General features: G+C 60.0%; 1 protein-coding gene across 6 annotated transcripts; it reads left to right on the plus strand.

Annotated features, from left to right (window-relative positions):
• Positions 1–265: 265 nt before the first annotated feature.
• Positions 266–12,236, plus strand: ZFP92 (ZFP92 zinc finger protein). Of its 6 annotated transcripts, XM_085007431.1 has the most exons (6): positions 267–717; positions 865–1,023; positions 5,451–5,501; positions 5,673–5,799; positions 6,743–6,844; positions 7,143–12,236. In XM_085007431.1, the coding sequence occupies exons 3-6, from the start codon at positions 5,469–5,471 to the stop codon at positions 8,357–8,359; spliced, it is 1,479 nt and encodes a 492-aa protein (XP_084863557.1). In that variant the 5' UTR covers positions 267–717; positions 865–1,023; positions 5,451–5,468; the 3' UTR covers positions 8,360–12,236. The 6 variants fall into 6 exon arrangements, with proteins under 6 accessions (XP_005674046.1, XP_084863557.1, XP_005674044.1 ...); XM_005673987.4 differs by lacking the exon at positions 865–1,023; XM_005673989.4 differs by lacking the exons at positions 865–1,023; positions 6,743–6,844 and having other exon boundaries at positions 266–717.
• Positions 12,237–13,028: the final 792 nt, after the last annotated feature.

Consider the following 13,028-nt stretch of genomic DNA (forward strand, 5'->3'; position numbering starts at 1 on the left):
ATGAACGGATGGACTGGACGTAAAGCCCAGAGTCTGACCCATGGGAGGTGCGCGGGCAACCCTGCCCCTCCCCTGTCCCCTTGGGGGAGAGCGGTGCACTGACCCCCGAGACCCGGAGCCCTAGATGCAGCCCAGACCGAAAGCGGAAGCGCCCCGGGGTTCGCAGGGAGCCAGGCCAGAACCCCCGTGGGGCGCGCCAGGCGGGGCGCGGGGGCCGGGCCTCCCTCTCGTCGCGCCGCGCATGCTCCGTGCCCCCCCCACCCCGCGCCCCGTTCCCACGCCGCCGCCGCCCCGGCCCCGCCCGCGCCCCGGCCCGCTCGTCGGGCGCTGGACGGACGGGCGGCGGCGCAGAAGGTGCCTCCCCCGCGGCGCCCGGGAGCGAGGTCGAGAGCCGGCTGGGAGCCCCGCCGCCTCTCTGGGGCGCCGCCCCGGAGGGCTTCTCGGAGGCGGCAGCCTTGGCCTCGGGCCTGACGGGGGGCCGGGGCGGGGGTCGGGAGGAGGGACGGACAGCCCCGAGGCCCCCCCTCCCCGATCCCCGTCTCGGCAGGTGGCGGGGGACGCGGTGGCGAGCGGGGAGCGCGGCTGACCGGCCCTCGGGGCTGCCCCCTTCCTGGGCGCCGGGGAAAGGCAGCCCCGCGTTTCCCAGTTTCTCTCCTGACTGCGGTGCGCCGCTGATTCTGGGGCTGGCAAGAGAGCATCCTGTCGCCAAGCCGCCTGGTAAGTTTGGATCTTGCGCCTCTGCGTGAGGTCGCGGCACCCCTGCCCAGGGCCGCCCGGCGAACCGCCTGCAGGAACGGGCCCTGAGGGTCCTAGACGTGCCCCTGCGGGGCTCAGGGGTGGGGGTTGTGTCCCTTGGTGATGCAGGGTGTCCGCGGGGACCAGCACGCCAGGAGAAGGTACTAGAAGAGGGTGCCAAGGGCCGGATGGAAGGACCCAAGGGCGAGAGAGGTTCTGCTGAGCGGAGCCGGGAGGTGTGTGGGGCTGCGCTGCAGCGCGGGCTCTGACAGCCCGCCAGTCCAACAGGTAGGTGCCAGCACCCCTGTGGGCCAGGCTGCTCCTGGCACTGGAGGTACACTGTCTGGGCACAAAACGGCAAAACCCGGCTCCGGCTCCAGTTCGAGTGGCAGGACGCGCAGTAAACAGCAGACGTTTTCAATTCAGAATTGTAGAGTATGTGAGCTGGGGCCAAGTGCCCGCGAGGGGAAGGAGATAGAGCTTGGGGAGGGGGGGGGAGGCGCTACGGGTTTCAGCGCCGTGGCTAGAAGGCCACGTTTCTCACAACTTGAAGGAGGTGAGAGAGCGCTGCGGGCAGAAGGAACAGCCCGTGCCGGTGCAGGGGTGGCCTGGTGTGCGGGAGGAAGAGCTGGGAGGCCCGTGTGGCCACAGCAGGGGAGCAGAGGAGGCCAAGGTCAGCTAGGACCGCCTGGGCTGCACTGAGTGAGACGGGCAGCTGAACAAGGGCTGCGAACAGGGAAGAAGTCCACCAGGAGGTGGCCTCTTTCTGTCCAGGTCAGCCCTGCGCCCTCCCCCACCCCCGCCCCAGGCAGGGCCTGGAGACGCGGGTGGCAGGGTTGCTCGTCAGAGGGCTTGGTGGGGGCAGGCAGCACGGACAACTCTGGGCTGAGCGGGGGCAGCTCCCAGGCCAGAGCTGGGCTCTGAGCTGCGGCTGGGCTCCCCAGGCCCCGGGGCCTCGGGCCTTTCCACCAGACAGGTGGCAGGTGACACAGCTCTCGAGGAAGGCTGCCCGGAAGGAGGCATCTGGGGTCTTGAGTTGCCAAACCGCAGAGGAAGTTGCACCAGGAAGGAAGGAGCCCACCCCTAGTGGCCCCGCGTGTCCGTGTCCCTCCCCAGTTCCCGATCGGTCTGAGGGGCCCTACTGATGCCTGTCCTGCGGGTGTTTGTTTGTTTGTTTTCTTTTTCTGGGGAAATAGCCCCATCTCGTGGTCTTCCAAAGGCATCAGCGCTGAAGCCCACTGGCTGCTTCTCCCCTTGGGGGCCATGCTTCGTTTGGGTTGGCAGCATCGCCTCCCTGTCCCGCTGCCCCCCTCCCGCCAGGACGCCCCGCAACGCGGGCTGGGGGTCTGTTCCTCTGTCGGGTGCACCTCTGTCGGGTTCCGGGGCCTCCCCAGCTTCTTCCCTCACTTGCCACTAGCTGAGGGCCTCTGCGTGCCCGACGTCCTGTCTTGGGGAAACCTGAGCCCGGGGGCCTAGAATCATCCTTCAGCTCCGCCTCCGCTCTGGAGGCCCCGCGACATCAAAGAGTCTCAGAAAAAGCCGCTGTCCGGTTCGCAGGCTCCTTCTGTGTCTTTCCTAAAGTTCCTGCTCGGGACGGTGGCCATTGCCACCCAGGGGTGCTGCGTCTCTCTCCGCGATTTCGAATCCCGCTGCGCGGGGCACTGGCTCTCCAGGCCGGACACCGCTGTGTGTGGCTGCCCTGCCTGCTGGCACCTCCCACGCACCTTGGGCTGCAAAACTTCAGTCTGGTCTCTGGCTACGTCGAACCCTGTCCCTGGTGTGTTTCTTCTCTGTGTTTTTCAAAATGGATGGTGACCTGGCAGTGCAGTCGTGATAGGGAACAAATAGGCTTGTGATGTGTTCCAGAACAATCTGATGGTGGTCTGAAAACCCTTGTTATTATCCGAATTCTCCCCTATCCCTTCAGCTTGTGTGGGTCCCCCAGTGACTGTCAGTGTGTCCCAGGGAAACAAGTGACATTAGGTATCCTTGCAACGCTGTGCAACCATCACCACTGTCTATTTCCAAAATATTTTTATCACCCCAAAAAGAAACGCCGTCTTCGTGGAGCAGTCACGCAGCCCCCACACCCAGTCCCAGCCCCGGGCACCCACCCATCTGCCCTCTCTCTGGTCATATCTTAGGCCTCATAAGATTTAAAGATTTTTGTTTGTTTGTTTGTTTGTTTGTTTTGATGGTGAGCCACAGGACAGTGACTGCCTGCAAAGAGGGCAGGCAGAACTCTTTGTTTCAGCTCCAAAGGTGGGGGCGGGTCTGGAATGACGGAGCCTCATAAGGGAGGGAGGCAGGGTAGGAGCTCAGTGAACTGAGAAGCCCTGAAAAAAAAGGGGGTTTTAGTCATAACTTGAAATCTAGGTCAAGAAAGCTCTTGTGGCCCTTCGCATGTCTGGCTTTTTTCACTTAGCATCACGTCTCCAGCATCATCCACGTGTGGCGTGGGTCAGTAGTGCATTCCTCTTCGCGGCCAAATAATATTCCGTCGTGCGTAGAGCCGATGGTTTGGAGAGCCCATTCTTCCATCGATGGCCCCTTGGCTTGTTTCCACATTCGGGCTGGACAAGTGTCTGTATGAACACCTGTTTTCAATTCTTTTGAGCACATACCCAGGAACGGAATTGCTGGGTCAGAGGATAACTGTTTACTTACTGAGAAACCACCAGACTATTCTCCCTTTTAATTGTGAACGCTGCCCAGCAAACAGCCCAGCAGGGAGAGTGGTCTACGAAGCCCAGGGCCCACCTCCCAGCGGGGACAGTGGCCTCCAGCGCCAGCTTGCCTTATTTGCTTGTTTCTCTCTCCCTCCCTCCCTCTCGCTTTCTTTTGGTTTTGTTGAAATATTTTAAAGTAACTTCGCACGCCATTCTCTCCCCAAATGATTCCATGTGCGTCTCTTGAAAAGGACTCTTGTGGAGTTCCTGTCGTGGCTCAGTGGTTAACGAATCTGACTAGGAACCATGAGGTTGCTGGTTCGGTCCCTGGCCTCGCTCAGTGGGTTAAGGATCCGGCATAGCCGTGAGCTCTGGTGTAGGTTGCAGACGAGGCTTGGATCCCACGTTGCTGTGGCTCTGGCGTAGGCTGACGGCTACAGCTCCGATTCGACCCGTAGCCTGGGAACCTTCATATGCCATGGGAGCGGCCCTAGAAAAGGCAAAAAGACAAAAAAAAAAAAAAAAAAAAAAAAAAAAAAAAGGATGGCTGCTTCCTCGTGGTGTCTTTAACTGGTCCCTCTGTCCCCAAGGTCCTCTGTAAACTGGACACCAGGTCCCAAGGCTGCCTTAGAATCAGGTGCAGCTTCAGCAAGAGCAGACCCTCTGTGGCGCCACTGGGTTTGCTTGCACTCGTGTGACCAGCAGTTAAATGGGGGACACGTCCTGACATCGCGTGGATGCCCCGCCTCCCATCAGCCTTTCCCTTGATGGTTTTGGTGTCTTTCGGACCTGAGGGGATTCTCTCTCTCTCTTTCTCTTAAGAGCATAAACTTCATCAGACACACCTTTATTTATTTACTCTGGTCTGGTCCAGTGGGGTTTGTTTGTTTTGGGGGTTTTTTTTGTTTTTTTTGTTGTTGTTGTTGTTGTTTTTGTCTTTTTAGGGCCGCACCCGCAGCATATGGAAGTTCCCAGGCGAGGGGCCGCATCTGAGTTGCAGCTGCCGGCCTACACCACAGCCACAGCAACACCGAATCCGAGCCACGTCTTCCACCTACACCGAAACTCATGGCAACACTGGATCCTTAACCCACTAAGTGAGGCCAGGGATCGAACCCACATCCTCATGGATTGAGGATGCGGGTTCATTACCGCTGAGCCACGACGGGAACTCCCTTGGAGGCGATTTAAATGCTCCTGGGACACAAACAAGCTGGGGGGCCTGCTCCCCACCCCCTCCCCCACCCCCCGCCCCTGCCCGGCTGCTCCGCTGCGCCCCCCATCCCCACTTGCGGTTTTCAGCACCAGGTACGCGGAGCAAGGAGCCAGCCCGAGGGCCCGATGCAGGCCGTGCCCTTGGCCTGCTTTCTCTTCACCCACCCCAGCCCGCAGCCAGAACCCTACCCCGCCAGACAGCAGCCTGCTCCCCCAGCGATCGTGGGGCCCTCTGCTATGCATCCCACAAGCTCGCTCGCTCTCTTGCCTTGAGAACAAGTCTGTTTACCGGGGAAGGTGGTGTGTGTGTTGGACTTTTTCTTTGAGACGTCTGACCTTGGAGGGGCGTCAGGGTGCTGGCCGCGTGGGAAGAGGGCTGAGAGAAGAAGGAAATGAGAACAAGAAGAAACTGGTTACAAACCCAACTGGCAGCCATGAGGTTGCGGGTTCAATCCCTGGCCTCGCTCAGTGGGTTAAGGACCTGGTGTTGCTGTGGCTGTGGTGTAGGTTGGCGGCTACAGCTCCAAGGGGACCCCTAGCCTGGGAACCTCCATATGCCACGGGTGTGGCCCTAAAAAGAAAAAAAAAGAAGAAGAAGAAATAGACTCCCCCAAAGCCCAGCCAGGCAGATCTCGCACGAGGAGAGACGGAGTCCTATCTGGTGAGGAGAGAGGACAGAAGCTGTTTGGGAAAGTGCTACAAGTTGAATTGCATCCCCAAAAGAGAGATGCTGAGGTCCTGTCCCCCACCGGCTGTGAAGGGGGCCTTTCCGGCTGAGGCCCGGCCCAGCGCGGGTGCGCAGCTCACACGGGCCCCGTCCTCTCTCCGCAGCAGCCCGGCGCCCCAGCGATGGCAGCCATGCTCCTGACGGCCAGACCCAAGGTGAGTGGGGCCCCGACTGCGGGGGCCCCTCGCCCGGCACCTCTCCCAGCAGCCGCCGCCCTTGCTGAGCTCTCAGCCCCCCGCCCCCCACCCCATGCTTAGTCCCTGCCAGCTCATCCCAGGACCCACAGGGGCGAATTCCCCTGTAGCCTCGGGAATGGCTCGTTTTAGGTGCCAGTATCTTTTGAGGACGTGTCCGTGTACTTCACCAAGACAGAATGGAAGCTTCTGGATCTCAGACAAAGGATGCTCTACAAGCAAGTGATGCTGGAAAACTACCGCCACTTGGTGTCGCTGGGTAAGGACCCCGAACACAGCCAGGCCCCCTCTCTGTCTCTGAACCCGGTTTCTCTGAGTTTCTTTGCTTGTTGGCTACTGTGAGTCCAAGAATAAATGCATTGCCCCATCATGACGCTCCGCTTTAGCCCAGGTGTTAGCTGAATGGTTTGGGCGTGTGTTTTAGGTAGATGCACGGCCCCCGTCAATTTATTTTGCGTATAAAATCACACTTTAACGAGACCTCTTCTACCCAAAAGATAGATGCAAATTGTCCTCGAATATTTACATGCACTGATTTATACTTAATTTTATTGTTAGCAAGGTTGCCTTTTACATTCGTTTCACGTTACAGAGTTTAGACGCATCTGTTCCTTGCCGAGGCCCGGGGCCTGGTTCCCCGCGTGGGAGAGGTCAGGAGAGCGCAGGGACAGCCTCCACGCCGCACCCCCTGCCTTCGGGGTTGCACGTCACCCATTTGTTCCACTTCTTCTTTTAGACGCCAGAGATCTCACTAGTCATCCAGGCCCACGGAGGGAGACTGGCCTCTTCCCCGCGGTTGTTTCTCACCCTCACCTGGGCTTCCCAGGGGAGTCTGGGATGCCTCCGTGGAGTCTGGCGTAAGGAACAGAGGCATCTGCTCGATTTGATGGTGAAACAGGGGCTTTGGCTTTCGGGACGCAGGCAGCCCTTCGGCTCTGCCCTTCCGGGGCTCCGCACCGATCCCCCATATCCCCCAACCCTGCGGGCCGAATAATCACATCCTTCCCCTCTTGGCCGAATCACCACCCACTTAAGACTCGCTGTGCGCGCCTGGCCCCAGTACGCCCAGAGCGCCTGCTTCCTTAGAGCGATTCTGCCCTTGCTCTGGACCTTCCCAGAGGCACTTTCTAGAGAGTTCGTCACTCTCCCTTCCTGGAGACACTCAGGCTGGGGTGACTAACCTGCTTCATTTCCACGGACAGGGTTTTCATTCTCCAAGCCTCACCTGGTCTCCCAGCTAGAGCGCGGGGAGGGGCCCTGGGTGGCCAGCCACAGGATGGGGGCCGCCGCGGGGATGCAGGCAGGTGAGTGGCGGTGCCCCACGGGAGGGTGGCATGGCCACCTCGGGTGGGACATGCTCTTTCGTGCCAGGTTCACCTCTCCCATGGAGTGCCCGTCTCATGCCAGCTCTGCTATGTCCAACTCATGGCCGCCCCCTTCCCCTTGCCCGCCTTCTGCTGACAGTCATCTTGCTGCTTCTGCGCGGTCCTCCGCTCCCGATTCAGCTCTTCTCGGCCTTGGAGCGAGGGTGAGGGTGAAGGACAAACCCAACTAGAGACCCAGGGAGGGCGTGACACTGGTTGGTGCTCTCTGTCTTTACAGGTGACAAGACCAAGAGCAAGACGACCTCACAGCTGAAAGATGGCCCCAAAGACCTGGCGGGGGCCGACGGTCAGGGTGGCAGCAAGGGCCAGGTGGCCCGGCGGCCGCAGGAAGCACCTGAGCACCGGTGGAAACATACCTCTCGTCCACAGACAGGTGCGGGCAGGGGTGGCGACCCCAGAGAGAAAGGCCGGAGCAGCCACTCGGGGGCGGGCAGAGAGCCGCAGGCAAGCGGCCGCGGCGGTAGGCAGGATCCGGTTCCAAGGCAGCAGGGCTCCAAAGGCGCCGAGAAGCGGTTCCTGTGTCAGCAGTGCGGGAAGTCCTTCAGCCGGAGCTCCAACCTCATCAAGCACCGGATCATCCACAGCGGCGAGAAGCCCTACGAGTGCGGCGAGTGCGGGAAGCTCTTCCGGCGCAGCTTCGCGCTCCTGGAGCACCAGCGCATCCACAGCGGCGAGAAGCCCTACGCCTGCGGCGAGTGCGGCAAGACCTTCACGCGCAGCTCCAACCTCATCAAGCACCAGATCATCCACAGCGGCGAGAAGCCGTTCGCCTGCGGCGAGTGCGGGAAGCTCTTCCGGCGCAGCTTCGCGCTCCTGGAGCACCAGCGCATCCACAGCGGCGAGCGGCCCTACGCCTGCGGCGAGTGCGGCAAGGCCTTCAGCAGGAGCTCCAACCTCATCGAGCACCAGCGCACCCACAGCGGCGAGAAGCCCTACACCTGCAGCCAGTGCCCGAAGGCCTTCAAGGGCATCTCCCAGCTCATCCACCACCAGCGCATCCACAGCGGGGAGCGGCCCTTTGAGTGCAAGGAGTGCGGGAAGGCCTTCCGGGGGCGCTCGGGCCTCAGCCAGCACCGGCGGGTGCACAGCGGCGAGAAGCCCTACGAGTGCAGCGAGTGCGGCAAGACCTTCAGCCGCCGGTCCAACCTCTTCAAGCACCAGGCGGTGCACAGCGAGGAGAGGCCCCACGAACGGGGCGACTGCGGGAGGGCCTTCCGCAGCGGCTCGGTCCTCCTGGAGCGCCGGCGCGACCGCGGCGACAAGGCCTCCCAGGGGAACCCCAAAGCGCGCGGCTCCAAGAAGCTCCCGGAGGCGGCCGGCCCGTCCGACCGGGGAGCCGCCGCGGAGCCCCGCCCCGAGGACGAGAAGCGCGGCCAGACGCCGCCCCCGGCGCCGGCGGCCGGGGTGTCGCGCGGGAGGCCCGGTCCCAAGTGAGGCGCCTCCCGCCCCTCCCCGTGGTCGTCGATGCGGCCGCCAAGGCCCAGAGACGGCGCCGGGGGCGGCTCCGGGGCTGCGCGCGGGCGGGATTGCCCCCGCCGTGGAGCTGCTGCCAGTGGGGCCGTGGGCGGGAGGGAGCGGTGCCTTGAGGGAGGGAGGAGCGGGCCCCCTCCCCTCGTGGGGTCTTCGCGTCGCCCCAGACTTGTTAGCGTTTCCAGGGAGAAGACACTGAAAGCACTTTAGTCCTTGACTTGAGAGAATTCAACGTCGGGGCTCCGCTGCCGGCTTGGCTTGACGGCGCCGTCCCCTAAAAGTCATCCAGAAGCGGAATGGGAAAGGGCTCGGGCATCTGGCTCCTGCTCCCGCTCCCGCAGCATCGCCAGCCCGAGAGGGAAGGCGCAGGCCGCCCTGCTGTCGCTGAGCCGCGGCCCGTCCTCCTCGCAGGCCTTCGGTCCTTGGGCCTCCCGGCGGCGCCCCCCTCTGCTTCTCGGAGGAGCAGCACCCGGGCCCCATCCTCGCAGAGCTCAGGGGATCCCGGGGGATGGCGGGCCCTGGGCACCGTCAGCTTCTCCTCCCCCAGACAGGGGCCCTTCCGCTCTCGTCCCCCGCAGGGCCCTGCCGCCTTTGGCCTCCTCCCCGCCCACCCGCTGCCTTCAGACCCGGCCCGCGGAGGCCACGCCGGCCTCGCCCCTGCTCCCCGCCCTCAGTGCCTAAAGCTTCCCGCTTAGCTGCTTCCCTCCAGCGGCCGCCCCTGGAGGAAAGCAGGACGGATTAGGAATTTGCACAGAGCCTGGTAGTGGCTCCCCTCCCCCGCTCGCTTTCATGGGACATTCCTCAAACTCTTTGAGGTTCCGCGGCTTCAATGTGTTTGCGTTCAGAGTGATGCACGCGTCCAAGACAGAGGTTTTTGCCATGTGGGAGTGTCAGGGACTCACTCCTTAAACGAGAACCCCTCCACCCCTCTGGGAAGGCCTCAGGCGGGGGAGGTGTGGGCTGGCAAGTCCGAGGCTGTCGCTAGAGCTGGGGCCAGGAGTTCTGCCCCATGCTGTCCTCAGCCCAGCGCCCTGGTTGGCTCGCCACCTCCTTCGGGCCCTTTTCTGATTTTCTGGGGGCCCCGGCTCTGTCACACACGGGCTGGGCTGGGCTGGGCTCCCCCCCACCCCAGGGCAGGCAAGGGGGTGTTTGCCAGAGGCCCCGCGCTGAGCCTCTGAGAAGCGTGCACACTCCCTGTTGGACCAGGGAGGGTCAGAGACCCCCAGGAAGCATGGGACAGCCTGGAAACACAGCTGCTAGGACAACTCCAGACGTGAGAGAGAGATGCATAGAGATGAGCGTATGAAATCTGTATATAGATGTAGATGCTTTATTTAGATGTATTACAGTTACACACTTGTGGCTTACGGAAAGTTCTAGAGTTGTAACCTGCTCTCATCTCATAGCCTCCTTCTGCTCTGTGTGTCGTGTTCTGCTCTGAGCCCAGTGCTTGGCACGTCGTGAATCCTTGCAAAATGAGTGTTGCTCCCTTAGCACACTGAACTCAAGGTCTAGACCGCAGTCCACCCTGACCTCATGTTAGGATGGTGTCTTTGGATTCCGTGGCAAGGTTGCCGGGAAGCGCGTGTTTATGTGAGGTGCAGGCCATCTTTGCGAGGGTGGCAGGATGGATCCCCACGCAGGGCCAGGGCCAGTGGCCTGAGGCCCTTTGCTTGGGCTCCAGTCTGGTTTTTCTTCAGCCCCAGCCTGCCCAGGATTGGGGCAACTGTCGTTACATAATGGGCCGGGGAAGGCCGTGGTTCCGTGCGCTCTGCTGTGCATTTCTATTGCTGGAGTAAGTGAGTGACTGCGTGATGACGGGCCAGGCAGTAGCCAGATTTTAATGAAAAAGACTTGGCTGTCCCCAGCATAGCGTCCTCCCATTGGTTCTACTGGATGAGCCAAGTCAATTTTTTTGGCCTCACGAGCAGCATGTGGAACTTCCCAGCCAGGAGTGAGACCTGTGCCACAGCAGGGACTAGAGCCATAGCAGTGACACCACCAGGTCCTTAACCCGTTGAGCTACTAGGAAACTCCCTAACTCATTTATGATAGTCCTGCATCGTTTGGTTGTCCATTCGCGGTCTAATCTCACTCCTCTCCATTAGACGTTGACTCTGATGCCATGTGAAGTATTGTTTTCCTTTAGAACCGGTCATCGGTCACGTGTGCCACAGGAACTGAACGGGTATTGCCTGGAATCAGCCAGAGAGCATCCGGAGAGGATGCTTGCCTTATGGTGCCTTGAAATCGGGGTCCCAGCTGACTGGCTGGAGACCTGCATGGTGGCCCACACTTGCTCTGTGGCGGACACCTGGAGTGCAAAAACTGAAACTATTTCGGACTTCCCGCCCGCTTTCCAGGCTCCCCGCCTCCAGCGCTGTCCCTGGAAGCCAGCCTCACACCTCTGGGCGGTGAGACGCTGGCCACCCTGAGTGCATCATTTGCCCTTTGAAACTTTGGATGCTCTTTAAGAGCTGTTTAAGCGCTGTGGCCGTATCTTCACGGCACTGGTACACTGTCCTGAGGGAACGCATTGCCTTTGGATGCAAACAGATAAGGACAGTTCGGGTGTTGGCTTCGAACGGGGCCCTCTGGCGGAGACGGCCTCTCCCGACGGGTTCAATTAGCTGCTAGCGGTGAGGTGAACGGTCTCAGATGGAGGTGGGAACCCTAGACAGCAGGTCTGGGCGCCCCTTGGCTGCTTGCAAAGGGAAGGCAGGAACCCAAGGCCACGGGGACACTGCGGCTCCAAGACCAGGAGGGCAGAGGGCAACATCAGTCCCCTGCAAAGCGCAGCATGAGCGGTGTCTTAGAACCTTCGCTTCGACTGTCTGCAAAACTTGCTCTGCCTTGCTTTGCAAGGCCGCCAGGCACCTTAAACAAAGACATGCTGGGGACAGCAGGGTACCAGCGGTGACTCCCTGTGAACCGTTCAGAACAGGCGGGGACCCCACCTCTTCAATCCCCACCCCACCGCCACCACCACCCAGCCTGGGGGACGTGCGATGCTGAGTCTGTGCCTTGTTAGGGAGCAAAGTGTGACAGGCTTGGTGTGTGTGTGACAAAGTTGTGTGTGGAATTAAGTAGCATGTGAGCTCTCGAGCCAGGAAGTTGAGGTCAGGGGGCTTCCGGCGGGCTGGTGGGAAGGACGGGGAGGTGGGGGTGTGTTCGGGAAGCCCAGGAGGGCAGGAGGCTTTCTGGAGGGCAGTCCTGGGCTAAGAGGTCATCAGAACCAGCTTGTGGAGAGCCAGACGCCAGGCGGAGAAGTTTGGTCTCTGGCTGGTTCCTGAAGAGGAACAATTTTTTTAAACATAAAAGAATGATTCTAAGATCAAGGAAGTGAAGAAGTGGATGCAAATGATGACTTCTAGAGGCATCTGGACGGTTCTGATGCTCGTAGGGTATCGACCTGCGGGAAGGGACGGCAGCCGTCCGCCAGGCACGATGCACTGACATGAGCAGCCCCCGCTGACACCCCCAGGAACCCCCACTTGCCTTGGTACTTAGCTGCTTTCCTCTCATGCCAGCACCTCCCCCCCCCCTTGTGTCTGTGACTTCACACGCAGGGGCCGCCAGGATTTGAAGCTTCCTGATTCTTCATCTTTTTTGACAGCCTTAGAGAAGAAGAATAGGCATACAAGCAACTGTGTTATCTTTAAAGTGGACAATTGGATGCGTTTTTGTCATGTGTGCACCTGTAAAGCTATCCCAGCAGTGAAGCTGATGAACACAGGTCCGTCCCCCCAAAAACCAACCAGTGCTGCGGGTGCTCCCTCCTTTCTGCCCCCCCCCCATCCCCACAGTCACAAATAAAGCTGCTATGAACATGCGTGTGCAAGTTTTGGTGTGGACTGATGTTTTCCTTACGCAGCCGGGAGTGGAATTGCTGGGTGGTGGTGGAACTACGAAACTTTTCCAAAGCAGCGGCACCGCGCTGCATCCCCACAGCGGTGTGCGAGGGGTCTGCTTTCCCATGTGCCCCCAACCCTGTTCTTTGTCCATCTTTTTGATTCCAGCCATCCTGGTGGGCACGGAGCAGCATCTCGTCGTGGTTTTGATTTCCCCGGTAATTAATACCATCGAGCAATTTTTATGTCCTTGCCAGCCTCTCACGTATCTTCCAGGGTGACCTGTCTGTTCAACTCTTTTGCCCATGTTGCTAATTGGGTTGTCTTATTATTTAATTGTAAGGGTTCTAGATATAAGGCCTTTGTCAGATACGTTTTGCTAATATTATCTCTGAGACTGTGGCTTTGCCTTTCCATTTTCATAACTTTTTTGACAAGCAGAAGTGGTTGGCTCTTTTTTTTTTTTTTTTTTTTTGGCTGCATCCATGGCGTGTGGAAGTTCCCAGGCTGGAGATCGAACCCGTGCCACAGCAACAACTCCAGTTCCTGCAGCGACAGTGCTGGATCCTTAACCTGCTGTGCCACATGGGAACTCCAGAAGTGGCTTGAACTTGAGTTTTGCAAAGATTTCTTAGCTATGATACAAAGAGTGCAAAATAGAGTCATTAGAGATTTGATCCTTTGTTTTCTTTCCTGCCTGCAGAAATTCCTGGGCCAGGGCTCCACCTTGAGCCACAGCAAGGACAGGGCTGAATCCTTAACTGCTAGGCCCCCAGGGAACT

The sequence above is a fragment of the Sus scrofa genome, chromosome X (assembly GCF_054392235.1).
Source record: "Sus scrofa isolate SSC_HxYL_T2T_F1_AM1 chromosome X, Sscrofa_HxYL_maternal_Yorkshire_Landrace_v2.0, whole genome shotgun sequence".
Taxonomy (NCBI): domain Eukaryota; kingdom Metazoa; phylum Chordata; class Mammalia; order Artiodactyla; family Suidae; genus Sus; species Sus scrofa.